The 21,124-nt window shown below is 37.0% G+C and overlaps 1 protein-coding gene across 1 annotated transcript in view; it reads left to right on the top strand.

The window, feature by feature from the left end:
* Positions 1-21,124, top strand: part of mtss1lb (MTSS I-BAR domain containing 2b) — a 69,372-nt gene that overhangs the window by 9,041 nt on the left and 39,207 nt on the right. The window contains exons 2-3 of the mRNA XM_016287226.1: positions 7,507-7,568; positions 7,671-7,744. Of these exons, the coding sequence (XP_016142712.1) occupies positions 7,507-7,568; positions 7,671-7,744 (136 nt within the window). The remainder of the gene's footprint in view (positions 1-7,506; positions 7,569-7,670; positions 7,745-21,124) is intronic.

The following is a 21,124-nucleotide window of genomic DNA, read 5'->3' as shown; positions in this document are numbered from 1 at the left end:
TGTCTTATCAAGAGCATATCAAGGTCTCCGAGGTTCTATCACAGACCCTTCATTATAGTTATTGCTGAGGAAAGAAGCCTAATTCAAATAGAGCATATCCCGTTCAGCTGAAAAGGCATTCAAGTGTTATAATTTGTTTGTATTAGTATGTTAGCATAAGTAAGCTGCTTTGCTCATAAATTATGAAGCATACAATCTCACTGTTCAATCTGACAACAATTTACTGCCTGTCTGCCAGTGTAATTCAAGCTTGGCGATTTGCCAGAGAGTCAGAGACATGATGCTCAACAGACAATCTGTTAGCAATATCATTTCATTTTGTGCAACTCTTTAGCCCCATAAACATCTTTGTTATTATTAACTTTGCAGTGTTTCATGAATCTGTGAGAAAACTCAACATCCTCATTGAGAGTGGTGAATATTATAGATAACCAGCTAAATATTTAAATATTCATCACCTACATTTAACCTTCACAACTCACATGGCGATAATGAAAATATTAACAACGAGGCCCTCTTAAGAACTTATTAATGAGCTACTGATCAGGGCACAGTCCTCATGGATCACTTATTACAGTCATGTGATTCTTCCCAGTATGAATCTCTGATTTAATGAAAGTTATATGACTCTTATCTTTTAGAATCTGTAGCTCTCAACAAAAGTCTTTAGTTTTTCACTGTTGTAAGAGGTGAGCTACACCTCTAGAGTAATGTTTGTGTTAAAACACAGTTCTAGTAATAAGATCTTAAGAACAAAGTAAGCTTCAAGAGAAATTAATTATACAGTACCAAATACATGAGCTTGGAAATAGTAGAGAAATGAAAAGACTGACAACAGACTTCAGATGCAAAAGTGATACTCTAGATAATTATAATATAAAATCCATTATTGTTTAATGGCTGGAGCTATTGTTCACCATTTGAATTGATTCACTTGTAGTAATGGAATTAGTCTAATGCAGCACTGCTTTTTGTCTTCCGCAATCACCAATGAAAGCAGTGGGGAAGAAAAGAGGAATTAAACCAGCAGTGAGCTATTCATTTTCAGAGCAAAAATGAAAATGAGTGAGTTGAACTTTGACAGAATGTGTCTTTAAGCTCTGAGGCAGTGGCTCCTCGTGAGATTTCATTAGCAAGAACGATGCCAGAGAGGGCTTCCTTTGTTAAGCCAGATCAATAGTAGGAAAATTCTTCTCTGTCTTCTCTGGTGATTTCATAGACATGTATTGGTCTCTAGATCTATCATTTTTAGTTTCATGTGTCACTTCTGTAGTCTGGTTTAGAGATACTACATAGCAGACATACTGTAGTTTTGAAGCTGAGGAGTTAGTGGATTTTCTTAAGGATCACTGACAATGATGGAGCTCAAATTGAGCAAGGAGTATTTCTCTGAACACATTGAGCTGACCTTTGAAAGGGCCATCATCATAATCAATTGAATTTAATCCTCACCACATTATCAAGGCACAGGGTTGTTTGTCCTGTACACCTCTACAACAGAATCAGGGATAATGGCTGACAGAATGTATTTAAGGCCAATGAGAGTAAATGCAGTGGCTGATCAATACAGATGTTCATCCTACTCTACATCTACCTGCCATGAGCAATATTATTCTCTAGAATCATAATATAATTTAATTGAATCAGAGCATCCAAGGACCTGCTCTAGCCTAGTGAAAAATAAATATACTAAAATGTATTTGAAATACATTTATTTTTATATTACATGTATATATTACAAATACATTTACATATTATGTACTTAATAAGAATTTATTTTATTTATTTTTCACTAGGGTAGAGCAGGTCCTTGGATGCTCTGATTCAATTAAATTAGATTATGATTCTAGAGAATAATATTGCTCATGGCAGGTAGATGTAGAGTAGGATGAACATCTGTATTGAATTGTACTTTTGGTATACTAAACTGGTATACTTAAAGTCTGCTTAATTGGAAAAACAAATTTTGTACTTAATGAACTTTAATTGTGCAGAAGTAGTGCTGAAGTCCAACTAAAGATATACTGAAGTATATTTGATTGTGTTAAAGTGGAACTATTGCAAGTATACTTAAAATACCTTGCATTTAAAGACTGATATTATTCAAAGATCATACAATCCTCATCAGTAGTGACATTAAAACACATTTTAGACTTAACATTAAGAAATGTGCATTGTGCACAAGTAGTACTCCAAATAAAGTATAATTCTAATTTTTACATCAGCAAGTCTTGAGCGATATGTCAGTAAATATGTTAATAGATTTGAACTATACTTGATATGTAATAAATGTATTTTAAAGATATAGCTTTTTTTTAAACTTGGGTACATGCACAGCCATGGTGTTTTGGAAGGTGTGCCACACACTTTTTGTGTTGTCCACAATTGTGAAATTTAGTTTTGAATTACGTTTATTAACCTTTATGAATTAACAATTCACGATAAGTCTGTTAAACTTAAAAATATATTTAAAAATATTAATACTTTTTTTGATGGTTACTTGATTATATTTTTTTATTTTGTTTACTTTTTTTTTGCTGAAAATAATGGTGTAAAGGTTTTTAAAAAACTATACAGTATGTATCCAACATGAATATAACCATTGGCACATGCATTCGATTTTTAAAAGATTTTTTTCTTTTCTTTATCTCGGATTCTCTTGTCTAATTGTCATTGACCCAAATGCTAAATCCTTCAGCAGCTGCCAGCTGTGGTAATGTTGGCAGAATGCATGAAATGGCTTAAGCTTTTATCATCGTTTTTTTTTTGGCCTTATTAAAATTCACCTTTAATGCCGTTTTTCCACTTGGTTTGGCAAAACCGAAAATAGCCTGCTTCCTTTACAGGGCCCATCTGAGCATGTCTTATCTCAAATGGTGGGGAGAGGTACTTATCCAATTGTTTGTGGATCACTTGGCAAGTCAAGAAAGAGATTGAATAAAGAAAGGGATAGAAAGATGGGAAATCACTGTAGTGAAAATGAGCCAGCCAACAATATTTGCATAAGTGGAATCATTGCTGCCCTGCTATTGGATTAGCCTAGTGAATATGCTAATGTCCGGGGATGGATGATGGAGGTGGGTCTTGTGGCTTATCACTCTCCTACATGCCCCCTGAAGGTGGTGAACCTCGGTCCCGTGCAGCAGATTAGGGTACTTCAAACAGTGCAGGGGTCCCCCGGGAGTAACGTGTTCAGATTTCAGAGCAAATTAGCAGACATCAAACAAGCAGGACGAAATGCTGGATCAAAGGAGAGACGCTCACCATCTTTGTCAGCGTAGCAGCTTTTGTAGGGTCACCAGTGACTGTGCCCCTCTGTGCTTGTCCTACACTTTCTTTCTTTCTTTCTTTCTTTCTTTCTTTCTTTCTTTCTTTCTTTCTTTCTTTCTTTCTTTCTTTCTTTCTTTCTTTCTTTCTTTCTTTCTTTCTTTCTTTCTTTCTTTCTTTCTTTCTTTCTTTCTTTCTTTCTTTCTTTCTTTCTTTCTTTCTTTCTTTCTTTCTTTCTTTCTTTCTATCTCTTGTTTGTCTCTTTCTCAAAACTTGACAGTTTTGTATTTTAATCCCATCTAAAACAAACATATCTGCTTTTTAACGCACTACTTTGAATCTAATTGAATTTTAAATAATTAAAAAAAGAGTTGTTGTGGTTACAGTAGCAACATTTGAGGTTTTATGGATTAAACTTAAATTTACAGTAAAGAAATACTAATATATGGAAGTGCATATAGTGTCATACACGTAATTACAAAGCACCAAAACAAAAAATTTACAACATAAGATATAACATAAAACATAAAAAGTTAGGCAAATGCATATATTTAGAACTTAGTCATAAACCAATCCAAAACCATCATATAGGGAATTTTGGAAATGTCAATGATGTCTTTTTAGGGGGCGGTAAAAATTATGACAATTTTTTACAGTGTTCATTTTTCCCCCCCTTAATTACGTGCCGTATCTAAAGGTAAATTTTTTTACAAAGCTGAATTTTGCCAAGACTTTTTTGCCAACTTTTTGGGTAAAATAACAGTACTGTTGACATCCCATGCTATTATGGAGTTAATAATAAAGAGAGGCTGCTTGTCTATTTCAGTGGGGTTTCTACAACCTCATATTTCTTTATTCCTCATCCAGATAACAGACACTCCCACCTTAGTAAAAATTTTGACATCTTGATTCTGTCCGATTCAGTAAACAAAATGACAGTCATTCTGCATTAAAAATAGTACCTCTGACATCATGTATGAAATGAATCCCATCCAAACAGCACTTTAGCTGGTCCCCATGCGTCAGTCCCTTTTCTCTGTATCTCAAAATCAGTGATGGGCAAACTTGGTCCTTCCAGGCCACTTTCCTGCAGAGATTTGGAAATAAAACTCACCTGCCTGTAGCCTTCTAGTAGTCTTGAAGACAGTGATTAGCTGGTTTAGGTGTGTTTGATTAGGGTTGGAGCTAAAGTCTGAAGGAAAGTTGCCTGGAAGGGCCGAGTTTGCCCACCCCTGCTCAAAATCATTCTTGCTTCTTTTGACTGTGGGGCAAGGTGAGAGATGGCACAGGGGGGTATTTGGGTAATGTGTGGGTGTAAGAGGAAGGGGAGGGGTCTTTTTCCACTTGCTGAGCACAATCTTGACCTCCAGCTATGCTCTGAAGTGCAGACACACAGCAGTCGGTATCTGCCCTGCTCAAAGATCAACTGAGCTTGGCGGTCTTAAGACAGCTGTGGCCAGAAGCTGCTTGACCAGCAGTGACACAGGTACATGGAGATACTGTAAACAGAGCTGGAAGTGGAGATGCGACAGTGATAGTGAGATCACAATATGACGTTTAATATATGTTGAGTGATAATAGTAGGAGATTTAACATCTCAAAAACATACTAGTAACAAGGTGATACTTTATAACTTTTGCTAATATTTTGGTAGCTGATTACAATATCAACTTCATACCATAGTATACAATGTGGTAACCTGCAATTGTTTCTTTAAAGAACTGTTTATCCTTAAATTTAGTTTTGTTGGTGGAACTTAATATATTTGGGTTGATTCAGTAACATTTTTTTATTTTGATAAAATTCATGTGGACGTGTAGATGTTACAACATGAAGCTCATTTTTAGGTTACCATTTCTTCATGTCCAACAACAATACCTTGTACCATGTTTTGTTATTATGATGATGTTTTGCAAAATTTAGTGCTAAAATAAAGCGCCAAATTCAAAATTCAAAATCTGCATTTGAACAATTTAAGAAGAAAATTTAATAGCAGAAAAAATATATAAAAAATGCATTTTTGAAGTGAGATTTTTATTGAAGTGATTTTGAGAGAGAAAAACACCATTATAGCTTAGGATGACAGTCACAAGATAGTGTGTACTAGTCGTCATGCTTGTTAGTTTCTGCTCGGCTACTGTGATATTGCATTTAGCCCATGGCCTGTTGTAAAGCAGACTTCACACAGAATACTTCATCTGCTGCGTTTCCGTGGCAACTGGGCAGAAATGTACATGGCTCATCCCCTTATCACCAGACGACACTCCTGTTCCTGCCCCAGGACAGACCACATCCCCCCAAATTATTATATCCATATAGACACACACATTATGTATGTAAAGGCTCACATGACTACAGTTATTTTTAATCTCTAGCTAACATCCTGCTGCAATGACTACACATACTTGATCAAATCCAAATTGACCTTTATGGTTCTTCTATGGCATCGCTGTGAAGAACCTTTTAAGCACCTTTATTTTTAAGATACTAAAGGTTCTTTTTGGAACCATTTAGACAAAAAGGTAACATTTTTTTATTTTGATAAAATTCATGTGGACGTGTAGATGTTACAACATGAAGCTCATTTTTAGGTTACCATTTCTTCATGTCCAACAACAATACCTTGTACCATGTTTTGTTATTATGATGATGTTTTGCAAAATTTAGTGCTAAAATAAAGCGCCAAATTCAAAATTCAAAATCTGCATTTGAACAATTTAAGAAGAAAATTTAATAGCAGAAAAAATATATAAAAAATGCATTTTTGAAGTGAGATTTTTATTGAAGTGATTTTGAGAGAGAAAAACACCATTATAGCTTAGGATGACAGTCACAAGATAGTGTGTACTAGTCGTCATGCTTGTTAGTTTCTGCTCGGCTACTGTGATATTGCATTTAGCCCATGGCCTGTTGTAAAGCAGACTTCACACAGAATACTTCATCTGCTGCGTTTCCGTGGCAACTGGGCAGAAATGTACATGGCTCATCCCCTTATCACCAGACGACACTCCTGTTCCTGCCCCAGGACAGACCACATCCCCCCAAATTATTATATCCATATAGACACACACATTATGTATGTAAAGGCTCACATGACTACAGTTATTTTTAATCTCTAGCTAACATCCTGCTGCAATGACTACACATACTTGATCAAATCCAAATTGACCTTTATGGTTCTTCTATGGCATCGCTGTGAAGAACCTTTTAAGCACCTTTATTTTTAAGATACTAAAGGTTCTTTTTGGAACCATTTAGACAAAAAGGTTCTTCTATGGCATCGTGAAGCACCTTTATTTTTAAGAGTGAAGCACTGGTTTTCAGCTGGTTTCAGTACTGATGATAAGGTTGAATGAAGAATGATAAAAAAATGTTTCTTGAGTAGCAAATCATCATATTAGAATGATTTCTGAAGGATCATGTGACAATAAAGACTGGAGTAATGACCCTAGAAAAAAAATAATGTATTTATTTACATACATTTATTTCATACTGAGTATAGTTCAAATATGTTAACATATTTACTGACATATCGCTCACGACTTACTGATATAAAAATTATAATTAAACTTTATTTGGAGTACTACTTGTGCACAATGCACATTTCTTAATATTAAGTCTAAAATGTGTTTTAATGTCACTACTGATGAGGATTGTATGATCTTTGAATAATATCAGTCTTTAAATGCAAGGAATTTCAAGTATACTTGCAATAGTTGCACTTTAGCACAATCAGATATACTTCAGTATGTCTTTGTTGGACTTCAGCACTACTTCTGCACAATTAAAGTGCAGTAAGTACAAAATTAGTTGTTCCAATTTAGCAGACTTTAAGTATACCAGTTTAGTATATTATTAAAAATTGCATTTTTATTAAGTACATAAATATGTAAATATATTTGTATAATGCTTAGCATGAAATAAATGTATTTCAAATACATTTTAGTATATTTATTTTTTCACCAGGGGATGCTGAAAATTCAGCTTTGTCATCACAGAAATAAAATACATTTTAAAATATATTAAAATAGAAAACGGTTATTTTAAATTGCAATACTATTTTATAATATTACTGTTTTACATAACATACATTTTTTTACTGGCTCTACATTTTGAACATTAGTGTACGAACAATGCACTGAACCTAAAAAAAAGACACATTTAGTGCTTTGTACATTGAATTCATACTTACACAAAGTGCACATTCACAACTCACCTTGTGTCTTTGTTCTTTTGTAGTGTTCATATCCTGTCTGGGAAGACTTCAGTGCCAAGGCCACCAAGTTGCACTCTCAACTCCGGTAAGTTCAGTCTCCGGCTCACATCCGCACCTGTCATGTGAGGAGGGTTTTATTGAATGCTGAGAAAAGACATCGTCATTAATTTACCTCATTGTTTTTTAGAACCACGGTTTTAGCAGCAGTGGCATTTCTGGATGCCTTTCAGAAGGTGGCAGACATGGCGACCAACACAAGAGGTAGGCATGTATGAGAGCATGTGTGTGTGTGATTGAGTGGATTTGCTTTCTGTCCAGCATGCAGGGATATGTATATCTCATTATGAAGTATATGCATTGGATGAAACACTACTGGAGAGAGAACGATTACTGTAGACGGCGAGTGTCCAAAACCAAGGATTATAGAAGGTACAGAGCCAGACCCTCTCGATTTAATGCTCTCATCTGGCAAACAATGTGAGGATGTTTTTGTGTTAATGTTCCTATTCGTTATTTTTATGAATGTCTTGGTTAGGTTTTATCAGGAAATAATTAAACAGCTATATTATTAATCTACATCTCTGGTGAGTGTTGAACAGTCTGTTCACATGGCACAAGTAAGCGGATGTTGTAAATCCTTGACAATAATGGATAAATGAGAGGGAACAATGACGTGCCTCATAGCTGTTGAGAGGCTTGCTGGGTGTTTTTGGTTATTTATGGCATGGCGCTTTAGTAATGATTTGACAGAGTCAAGATCTTCAAGGAGAATCGACTGACGAAAATAATGTTGTTTGGAAATAAACCAGCAGTCTCATTATGATTATATTACTTTATTGGGCTTTTTTCTCTTCGTCTGGGGATTTGGATTTTTTTTTTCCATTTCATCTCATCTTGTGGCCTGCCTGAGGTAAAGAGTGTGTTTGAAGAAGTATGATGATCTGTGTTATTATGGGTTCATGTGGGCATGTTGTGTTTTTAATGAGCTGACGGAGCTGGGAGCCTTCCTCTGTGCATTGTAAAAGCAGTGAGGATCTCATCCGACCCCAACTGTGACTCATAGGCAGCTGTTTTAGATGGAGATTTTTGGGGTATAAAAAGCAAAGGGAGGCTTGAACAGAGAGTGAGAACAATTAACAAAAGGAACATGAAAAGTCTCAAGGCTATAAGAAAATGAGACAGCATATTTTATTACAACGATCAATTATTTTATTTTATTTTTTATTCATGTGTACAACCATGACCTGTGTGATACTGTTTTGCAATATTTTATTCATTATATTTCAGTTATTGTGGCAAACAATTTCACAACTGTGGAATCAATATAATTATTTAAGCTAAAATATTTTTTATTTTTTTATTTTTTTATTATTATTGCTATTAATGACAGTTATTAGACTTAGAATTGAGTCCTTAAAGAACAAACATTAGTTTCCTTTTTTGTCTCATACAGTGGTCAAAATTGTTCATTGTTCTCAAGCTTTTCATTTTTTCTTAGTGTGAATGAAATTTATATACTGCAGTGTTCTCTTTTCAATCTATTTTCCAATAATAATAGTCATAAATTCTTAAAATGCGTCTTGAATATAAATGTAATTTGTTTGTATTCCAAATGCACATTTTTTGACTCATTTTAAGCATTAATTTCACAAAATGTATTAATTTTTTTTCTTCTTAAATATTTACTAAATCATATATCTGGTCAATTCACATTACTGTTGTTCACTGTTGTCTCATTTCTCTGACCAGTTAATTACAGTTTGTATAAATTATAGATGACATGTAGTTATGTAGTTCAGAGCTGGTGTCTTGGATGTTGGTCAGATGCTGCATCACACTCATTTTTTTCTTTAACACTGTTTTAGTGATTTGATATGCAAGCCTTTGGGTCAAATTTGATTTCCTATGTTGTGATTTAGACATGCATCAGCCACAGCCCACATCCAGCCTTTGGCTCAGAATAGACTGAGACTGACTCTAGCTGAAAGGATGACAACGACTTTCACAGGTTTACATTTCAGAATGATATGAGCAAAATAGAAAGGGGATTAGCATGACATGGAGTAGATAAAAGTGGAGTAGATAACGTGGAGCTTGAGCTCGTGGCACCGGTCAGGGCTCTTAAGTACAGGTCTCTCTGGGGAAGGAGGGGTCACATACTGCTCAGTGATCATCTGACCTGATTGATGTGAATTTGCTGAATGCCAAAGGGAGAGTGGCCGCCAAGGTCTGACACACCTCACAGACGTGCCCTGGAACAACTTCAAAGAGAGAGAGAGAGAGCGCGGCAAGCAGACATAGTCTATGGATCAAACAGTGTGTGGACCACAGGGCTGCTGGAAGACAAAAATTAAGAGATGGAGATATTTTAAAGGTGACATATCATGCAAATCTGACTTTTCCAGGTTTTAAGGGCTATAATCAGGTCCCTGGTGCATCTACCAACCAAGGAAACGTGAAAAAGATTAACCCAATCACTTTGTTTAGGTAAGCCTTTTTCTGCAAGCGTCTGAGAAAACGAGCACGTCTGATTTCGCTCCCTTGGTGACGTGGCAAAGGGATCTCATTATAATACTACCACCCCTTAATCTGTAAACTTCCACTCAAGGCACCGTCATTTGATTTCACAAGCGACAACGGTGTACCAGTTCTAATGCCATGGCGAACGTTTGAGCAAAACATGCTAACTGTTCTGTCTTTGGCTGCACAGACGAGCACAGAACAATATTTAGAGTCCCAGCCTCAGAGGAGACAACAGAGCAGTGGATTTATTGATTTATTTAGGCTACTGTATATTGCTGCTGCCACACAGATCTAAAATAAACAAGCGATTTATTTCCCAGCTGTTTACCTTCACAGACATAACCGACTGTTTTTGTAACTTGTGTGTTTCTAATGTAAACTTGTGTGTGAATGAGAACTTAGTTTAGTACTCGCATGCTGTGACAGCCGCTTTCTGTCCGTGTGCATCAGATGTGTGCGCTCAGAAAACCTTATATCTGAAGTTTAAACTCATATGGTTTAAAATGATTTCAGCGCGATAAACATGATAATCAGAACCAAAACAGATGTTTTTAGCAGATACGAGCTGTAAAGGCGCAGCTCTATTCTGGAAAAGGGGACGGGGAGCAGCAGCTCATTTGCATTTAAAGAGACAGGCCCGAAAAACAGCTTGTTTCTGCTTCCACTCAAAATAGGCATTTTCAAAATTATATAATAAATGATCTGTGGAGTATTTTGAGCTGAAACTTCAAAGACACATTCTGGGGACACCAGAGACTTTTATTACATATTGTAAAAAGGGGCATAATATGTCACCTTTAATACAGAAAGAGAAACAAAAGGAGTGAATATGAGGGCATGGATGGGGTGCTGTGTGACATGATAGAAGTCAAGTGAACTCAGATAGGACAATGTATCATAATATATTCAACCAACACTTTCTCACTCCCAACTCATCACATATTGATGCTTGGTCAGGACCTTTTGGCGTCACTTTTTGACGCTCAAGGTACCCCTTTAGCGTCACTTTTCGACATGCAGGGTCCTCCATTGTTTTCAGTTGTTTTGAAATAATTGAAATAATTTTATAAAAATGTATACTTTCATTGGATCACCTAACCCCACCCCTACCCTAAACCTACCCACTTCTGAACAATATAAAACACGTAGCAGGCAAATAAAAGTACAGTCACAGGTATTTATTGCAAAAACTGACCATAAAAAAGCAGTATAAAAGCATTACAAATAAGTCCTGTTACATTCCAAGTCTTCTGAATCCATACAATATTTGAATCCATAAAATGATCCCACTCCGTTAAAGCGCTCGCATCTCATTCAAAAAGATACTCCCATACATTAGCATGACGCAATCGGTCACGACTCGAGACCAACAAGAGCCAATAGCATTTCACAACCAAGGCTGACGTAAGGCTTCTTCTGGCGGCATTTTTTGAATTTGTGCACAGACTGCACACAGGATCTGAGCTTTACGGCAGATGCAGACGGTGATCGCATCTATTCCTCTCACAAATCTATCTTTTTGCCTTGGAAGACTTTGAATATTAATATTTTTTTGAATAAATTATGACTGTAGCTGTATCTGCCTGTTATATTTTGTGTTTTATTGACAAATGGTATAGGGGCAGGGGTTGGGTTACATGCTCATAAATGTGTAAATAGTGTAGTGTAAATAAAACTGGTGTGACTGTTTACATTGAAAAATCAAATTGCAACATATATGCAATAATGGCAGTATTATGACCAAATATATAATTTAATCATGGTGATAAAATTGTATAAGTCAAGGGTTTCTTATTTAAAGCAATGGAGGACCCTGCACATCGAAAAATTATGCTAAAGGGGTAGGCTACCCTGTGCGTCAAAAAGTGATGGCAAATGATCAAATGAAAATTAATTTGGCAAATTAAATTTTTGGAAACTCCCATTTTAGCAGGGCTGTCATCAGACAATCGCGAACATTGTGAGAAAAGAAACACACTAAGGTTCTAATTGGGGCCTTGAAATTAGTAACAGTTTTTTCCCCCTCTATCCTCTAGTTTTTAGTTCCTCTAGTTTTTCATTCCTCTAGTATCCATTATAAAATCTGATTAAAAAATTTGTATCTCATATTCAAAAACTAAACGTGCCTCTAACTACATTTTTGCAAAACTTGAATAATGCACCTATATATAGTATATATCAGAGGTGTCGAACGTCGGTCCTGGAGAGCCGCATTCCTTCAGAGTTTTGCTTCCACCCTAATCAAACACATCTGATCAAGCAAATCAAGGTCTGAACGGTTTCTAGGAAGCTACAGGCAGGTGAGTTTTTATTAGGGTTGGAGCTGAACTCCGCAGGGCTGAGGCTATCCAGGACCGGAGTTCGCCATCACTGGTATATATAATTCTCTTCAGTTTACAGGTGAAATGAACACTAGAGGCAGTAAAACTCCAATAACTTTTATTCCTTTTTTACACAAATTATGATTACCTTAGTGGATGATTTGTAAAATTTAATATTTTGATGTTTGCATCGCTTAACCAGCTCCATGTATTGCTTTTCTGATGTAAACTTGCCCAGTTGCTCACCTGGTACAAGTTTCAAACTTGTAATGTGGAGTCTTGTGAAACAGAAGTCATGATAATAAATTTATTTTTTTATTCTTATGTTTGTTTTTGTTAAGTCTATCAGTTCGGTTTAGGTTCAGGTTTAGTGCAAATGGTAGGTAATTTTCAAAAGCGAAGGAGGATTAACAAACTGCCATGATACTGTACGTACAACAACCAACAAAATACATTGCCAGATTCAAAGTGTTGCGAAACAAGCAAAAAGCAATGTAATATCATTTTGCAAAAATGTCACCACAGGCACATTTTTCCAATGATCATGGGTTGCATATTCATGTTTATCTGGTAAGGTTTATGCTTGGGAGACAAGTTTCACTCCCTCCTCATCATAGCGGCGCAGACTGCCACAAAGGAAAGAGGAGGGGATGGCACTGAACCGCAATAAAACGGAAGAAAACACACAAACACAACTGCACACACACACAAACACACTCCAGGCCTTCATCCTCTCGATGGGGGTCCACCACTATAGTGAGGGAGGAAACTGATGCTTCCTGCCAGTAACTGCCTATAATCTGCTTCTCATTTACTGTTCTTTACTGCTCTTCATCCTTAAGTTCATCCTCCTCCTCCTCCTTTCCTGCCATGACTGAGTCTAGCTAGCTCTCTTCATCACCAGCGTTTTTTTCTTGTGGTCTTACATGGCTGTAGATTTACATAAAGAGATTCTGTCATCATTTATTCACACTCATGTCATTCCAAACCTGACGTCTTGTGGATCTTCTTTTTTAATCTTCCACAGGGAAAAAAAAGGTCATACAGTTTTGGATAACTAAAGGATGATAGAATTTAAATTTTTTGCTGAATTATCCATTTGGTCTGGTCAAAAATGACTTTGGCTTGTCTTCTCGGCCTCTCACTTTCTCGTTTTCCTCTTGCTGACTCTCTCACACGGAGTTACTTTAAATTGTAATAATAGTTATTATTATTATCCTAATAATAAAAATAAAGATAAAAAATATTGAATAATTAATATATAGTATTATTTTTGAATAATTTAAATAGTCCTATTTTTATGTAATATTTGTATTCTCAATGTAAAAAAGAGTAAATAATGACAGTATTAAAATTTTTGGGTGAATCATCCCTTTAAGATTATGGTCTCCGACTGTCTCCCTTAAGGAAAATCGGGGCTTTAGCCAAGTTTTTGGCTTTTTCCCATGTGTACAATAAGTGGCAGGGGGAAAGAACACAGCGTCGGGAGGCCTATATAATAATCTTGTTCTGTATGGACGGATTCAGTGGAGGGAGTCTGGCTGTGTGTGTGAAAACCCTAATTCATGAGCCAGAATCAAAACAAAAAGTGCTTTGGCTTGTCCTCTCGATCTCTCTTTCTCCTCGCGCCCAGTCTCTCACACAAAGACTCTCTTTCCCACTCTGATTTTGGCTGTGGTGGGAATGAATGTTGATAGATGGCAGTCTGTCCTGGAAGCCTGGCATGAGGGGCTCGTAAAAAAGGCGGTCTGCAGATGTGTGCGCGGCGCGGAAGGCTCGTCCGGCGCTTCATAGGGGTGTTTTACTGCCCTGCCTGCATGAGCGGAATAGTAGCAACCATAATGAACATCATAAATCTGATTCATACACCAAGGGGCAAAATGGCTGCCCCTCATAGTCAAAGAGAACATGAAAAAAATGTCTGCCAGCTCAGCAACTGGCGAGCTGTTTGCAGAAACAGTTTGTGTGTTTGTGTGTGTGATGGGGGTTAGTACTTCCCCAGATGTTTGAGGTAGACTGGTGTAGTCAGCAGGGTGTTACCATTCACACGGCTGTGTAAGCAAACACCAGCCAAACAGTCTGAGAGGAACATTCTCAGTCGCCTTTACACGTCTATTTCTGATAGGGCCTAGTGTAGATTTACACGGCACACTCTATAACATCAACAAGAGATAGTACATGCTGCTTGAAGTGCTGCACAAATGTAGGTAGTCCAAATAATACTTAATTAAATTTTCACCACTAGAGCAGCACAGCTGTCATTTACGTGTCCCAGAGTGGCAAAGTATGAAGTTGTGTTGTACATATGAAGTGTGGGTGTGTTAAATGAAGTTATTAAAAAAAAAAAATAATAATAGTAAAACTGCAAAAAAGGGTTACTTTAATATTTAGCCAATTCTGAACTGTAATTGTCTTGCACACATTACTTTTGCATTTCTAGAATTTCACATCAATCTTCATCCATTTGGTGATAAATTCAGGATGTATTTATTTAGTATATTAACATGACTTAATAAAGCATAAAAAACTTCAAAGGTTTAGAGTCAATACATTTTTTAGAAAATAATTAATACTTTTATGCAGCACCACATAAATTAAATATTAGTCAATAAATATAAATATTTTGCACACTATTAAGCAGCACAACTGTTTTCTACTTTGATAATAATAACAATGGTTTCTTGAGCACCAGATCAGCATATTAGAATGATTTCTGAAGGATCATGTGACAATGAAGACGGGAGTAAAGGCTACTGAAAATACAGCATTATCATCACGAGAAAAACATAATATATGAAATAAAATAAATAAATAAATACATTTATTTCCTCAAATTTCCTCAAATAAATGCAGCCTTGGTAAGCTTAAGAGACTTATTAAAAAAAAATTATAATAATGATAATACATTTAAAATTACTGACCCCAAACCATTGAGTGGTAGTGTACAGTTGGCAGCTCAAGGTTAATGTAAAAACATGCAATGAATCATGAAATAATATCTATATCTATTTAATATAAATATATACAAAAACGTATTTATATTCTCAATGTAAATATGTCACTATGTCTACACTTTCTATAAGCATGCACTCTTTTTCGCCATAACTAAATTTAATTCACTTTCTTAATTTCTCTCATCTGTTCTGCTTCATAAACGTCAAACATGTGTGAATGTCAACCAAATGAAATGGAGCAGGTGCAGTTGTGAATGCTACAATTTCAGTTTTAATTCACTATAATTCATTACTGTCCTGTTTGTAATAAGTAACTACTTTTAGAAATATAATAACTGTAAGTGCTTTACATTGCTTTGTCACGAGGAATAATAGTCTGACACTGCATTTAAATGACAGAGGATCAAGTGAAGTCCATCTGTGTGTCTACAAGTCTGTCTCTCTACAGCCAAGTGTTTGACAGCCGATGACCTTGAATGATCCCATTTCTGTACAGTACAGCTGGACACTATTATGTCTTCTCCTATTAGAGCTGCTATTCTTTTCTCATTAAAATATGCATGAACTAAAGAGAAAGAGTGTTTTGATTACTTTGAAAATGCAAGTTCTGTTTATTAATATAATGGCAGCTTAAGGACATAAGAGAGTTTGTGTGATTACGAAGAAAAGTGAAAATACACAACACACTACACAGCCTTGTGATATTTGTTTGATAGCAACGGCTGCCAAAAAAGTATTAAAAGAGACAAGAAGAAAGAATCTCTTCTTACAAACCATTACTGGCTATGTGCTTCCCATCAACACTCTCTTATTACAGGAAAATTACTGCTGCTCTTTAATTCTACAGGGCGGTTTGATGGTGCAGGACCTCCCGCTAACATGGTGAGCCTGACTCAGCTTTCCCCGCATACCTCCCCAAACACACACACACACACACACTCCTGACCTCCTCTTGGGAACACCTGTTCTCACTGAGAGACTTGTACAGCTCAGCACTCTTACACCCTCCCAAACTATACTATCATTAAGACCTTATAATCAAGAAACACTATTAACAAAAGACAGGATGCTTGGAATGAGCTCCTCAACAAAAAGCCAGAAACAAAGATCTCCATGAACAGGTTTTTTGAAGAGAAACATTTTTTACATACTGCGATAAAGAAAACCAAGATAGAAGGACCCACTTTTTCCCTGTTATTATTCACTCATTGAACCAATTAAAAAAAAAAATCTGATATGAAAAATAGGTTTTTGCTGAGTGTCAGAGATGATTCTGCAGTGGCTTTGGAACAGTTTCATTAGACCTTTCGCAAAGACCCGCCCACTTAGTTACTGTTGCTATGTCCGACAAGCCATGCCACTGTCACGCCACACATCATGTTCTCACGCAGTGGAAAATACATTGCAGCAAAGAGGAAACTGACAACACACCAACAGACAAGACAGAGCAGGTTACTTTTGATATGAAACAAAGTCTCAGCTTTCAAATTTTGCCATTTTTTGAGAAATGCAAACATTATATACCGTTTCGTGGCTCTTTAATGTGTCGTGAGAGATCACTGTAGAGTCTCAGTTTAAGTGGCACATTAACAGATCATCATTTCATATTTACTTAAAGCACGAAACAAACATGAATGAACATCAGAAGGTATTTAATTTCAACCGTGGAAAGACATCAATACACACCATTTTTCAAATTTAAGTCCTCCAAAGTTAATCTACTCTCCTGTCTGATTAATTTGTCAGACAAGATGGTGGATTTGATGTTATAATTGGTCAGATCGCCTGTCAATCAAACGAAGCAAAACTAGACAAAGTCACTGAGTAAAATGAGCTGTGTCAAATTAACTGTGACTAAAAGGTTGCTTAAGTTAAGTTTAATGTTTACTGAACTATTGAGTAAAATTAAAGGTGCGGTAGGAGATCTCGGAAAATGCTAACTTTAGCCTGATAGCACTGAAAGTGAACGCCCCACCCTCCCTGCAAATCACCGTCCAAAGCCACGCCTCCTGAACACATATAATAACACAGATCAGACGACCAGAGACAACATTACTACAATACATCATGTGTCATTCACCGGTGAGAAAACTTTATAGCACAGTTAGTAAAAGTACTACAATACCAGAAAGGTCCGGTTGTTGATGTTTGTCTGCCATTCTTGCTCTGACTGCACAGCGTACGTGAACGTGCTGATGACGTATCCTGTCTGCGCGAACAGGGTGCACAGATGTATGCAAATATATATGTTGACAGGCAGGTAGGAAAGCCAATTAAAACGCTCGGACCAAGCATTTTGATTGGATGAACATTTCTTGGTCCTACGCCTTCCACAGAATATATAAATACAGATAAATACATTTAGACCACTTAACTTAATGATTGCTCTCGGGATGTGAAGAGACTTTCAACCAGCATAACAAAAAATGTTTATGAGGACAATCGCCTGTTGCACCTCTAACACACTTGCGAGCATGATGTTGGCCTTAAGAACACACAATATTCAAACAATGCTATTTTTCCTGTGAGGTTATGTAAATATACTATTGGGCAGTGCACACAAAAGCACTGCTTTTGATAATAATAATAATAATTCATTACATTTATATAGCGCTTTTCTAGGCACTCAAAGTGCTTTACATTGTCGGGGGGTATCTCCTCATCCACCACCAGTGTGCAGCATTCACCTGGATGATGCGACGGCAGCCATAGTGCGCCAGAATGCCCACCACACACCAGCTTATTGGTGGAGAGGAGACAGAGTGATGAAGCCAATCAGTAGATATGTTTATAAGTTTTTAAAGGGGTCATATGATTCCTCACGCTAGCCCCCGGCCTCTGCTCACTGTAGGCCGTGGTGTATGACGCTGTTTTGTTGTGAAATCGAAAAGAATCATCGCTCCAGCCTGACAGGGCATCATCACAATATGGCAAGGGGTGTAACATTTCCGTTTCACACTTAAAGTATTCGGCCAATCACAACGCACTGGATAGCTGGCCAATCACAGCACACCTCGCTTTTTCAGACCGATGAGCTTTGTAAAAATTTACGCTTTTCAGAAAGGCGGAGCATAGAGGAGAAACAATAATGTACAGTATGTGGAAAATAATGTGTTTTTTGAACCTTAAACCGCATAAACACATTTCATTACACCAAACACACAAAATACTGTTCTTTTTAGCAGCATCATATGACCCCTTTAATTGTTTCTGTTTGTGAACATGCACAAAACACATCATTGACCATTGTTCAACATTTGCACTGTAAATTTTATACACTACCTGTCTGTATCCTTTGTAGATTTTTTTCCTGTATCTTGTGCCTTTTTTATCTTCCTGATTGTTTGTACCTGTGTCTTGTTAGTCTAATTACACCTAAGCCTTAGTGTTTTCTGTATTCATTGTCAAGTCTTGTCTTTACATAGCGTTTCATCGGTGTGCTCAGTTTTGATGTCCTTGTTTTTTTCTGTTTCCATGTTCTTTGTACTGTACTTTGGTAATAAAAAAAAAAAAGCTGCATTTAGATCCAGCTCTCCCGTGTTTTTGAGTTCAGAGCGTGATGTTACATTTCCATCAGTATATGAACATGTTCTGAAACAGCATGTACAATATGGAAATTCTGAGGCTCAATTTTGCATCAATGGCAATTAAATATTAACAGTGGTTTGAGTTATAGACCTAATTAAGATAGCATTCTTTGTAGACCCTCCAGCTCAGTCCCCCTAGATGATTCACAAAGCTGCTCAGAAGCTGAAGGAGATGTCAGAAACTGATTGAAAGACCCTCATTTTTCTAGGAAGACTGCTTTCTGGTGTTTATGGATTATCTTAATCATACAATAAAGTCCTGATGGAATCGTCCTTTTTCCGCGCGCACACACACACACACACACACACACACACACACACACACACACACACACACACACACACACACACACACACAAATGATATTAACGTCTGAATGGTCATAGAAAAAATAACACAGAATGATAAATTAGAAAGTCTACTGTGAATTACAGCTTCTAGAGAGATATTTTACGCTCTTTTCCTGCTTGGCCCTAATTCCTGTCTTCTGATTGGCTGTGACAGCTCAATATGGCCAGACTCTCATAATAATAGACTAATCCATGTGGGCGAGTGCATGTGCGTGTGTTTCGTGGGGCTCTTGGCATTTGATGTTGACTGTTTTTCCTCAAGCTAATCTGAAGAGCTGGATGCGGCGCAGTGGCACATGACACATAGACTCTGTACCCCACTGCCAGCCTGCTCATCGCAAGGGGAGGGCGATCGCTGCAGTGTTGCTTAGAAACAGAGACAGAGGTGCCCCTGTTGCTTGTAATGTTGCTAAGAAACTGGGAAAAGATGTTGCAGTCGTTTACGGTGTTTGCAGAGTGGCAAAGAGTAACATGGTAGGCAACAAGCAGAGCTGATGTTGTCTATGTTTTTACAGCGTTGAATGAACCAAAGGGTTTAATAGAGGATACAAACTTACAAACCTTGAGGCTGTAGGTGAAAAGCAGAAACGAATCTGAACCAGAACTTAAAGTGTGGGCGAACAGAGAAGAGGATGTGTCTCTTGTCATTAGTAACAGAATCTCTGTCTCTCATATAGATACTCCCATGCGCGCAAACACACACACCCGCCACTCTCATTAAGAAGATGGAGACCTGCCTTGGCAGCAGAGTCTAGTTTCTGCTGCTTCCCACGTACATGCTGCTGGCTGCAGGCACAAAGAGAGCCTGTGACACAAGGAAGTGTCCTCACAGAGCGGCTAAAGAGCGAGAGAGGGATGCAGAGGGAGGAAGAGAAGCAAATAGATGAGCATTGTGAGTGCAGCTTAATTAAAGACAATAATGTTGTTTTTGTAGCACATTCTCAAAAACAAATGGCTGACTCAGGGAGGTGGAGATGGCCTAGTTTCCCACTCGAGAGGAACTCTCAGCTTTTAAGAGAGTTTAGATGAAGTGGGCTTTAAATGTAAATTTTTTTTGAGGTGTAAGAATATACAGTATATTCTATATATGCTTTCCTATGTTTGATGTGGTGACCTATGACCTGTCCATCAAAGAAAGATTGGGCAACTGATCATCTTGTGATGTGCCTCCAATGACCTGACAAACTAGCATGATCATAAGCTGTGTGACAATAGGTCACACAAATGGAGAGTTCACTCAAAAACAAAAATTCTGTCATCATTTACTCACCCTCATGTCATTGCATGACATTCTTTCTTCTGTGGAACACAAAATAAGCTATTTTGAAGAATCAAACCCTTTTAGCTACTATTGACTTCAATTGCATGGACGAATCAGACGGTTCTTCTTTTGTGTTTTACAGAACAACATGAAGGTGAGTATGATGACAGAATTTCCATTTTTGGGTGATCTATCCCTTTAAGCAAGTGTGAGAACTCAGTTCAGATGTATGGAAACATTGTATCATACTTTATTTACATTAAAAATAATTTAAATGGGTCATATTATAAGGAGTTCTCCTTGATCTTTTGAGATAAAATAGTTCATTGCACTGTAAAATATACTGTAACTTTCAGAACTCAAAACTTCCTGCTTTCCAACCTAAAAACATATTTTAAATGAAAGCACAGTACTCATGCAGATTACTCACATGGTCAAGACAAGTGAATACATTGACTCACGACCACATACATTTCCACATCAACAGAAAGAGGAGCATAAGCACAGTCACACCCAGTACTAGATTTTATTTAGATATGCATTCCATGTTAGGAAGTCTGTATGAGCATGGCCTTGCTGTCTCATGTGCTTGTTTAAGGACCTGCTTAAATTGAATGTTGCCGAGTTATGTAGGAAACGCTTGTA

Source organism: Sinocyclocheilus grahami, unplaced genomic scaffold (genome assembly GCF_001515645.1).
Source record: "Sinocyclocheilus grahami isolate Dianchi unplaced genomic scaffold, SAMN03320097.WGS_v1.1 scaffold219.1, whole genome shotgun sequence".
NCBI classification, from domain to species: Eukaryota; Metazoa; Chordata; class Actinopteri; order Cypriniformes; family Cyprinidae; genus Sinocyclocheilus; species Sinocyclocheilus grahami.
This window is presented reverse-complemented; position numbering and strand designations above follow the sequence as displayed.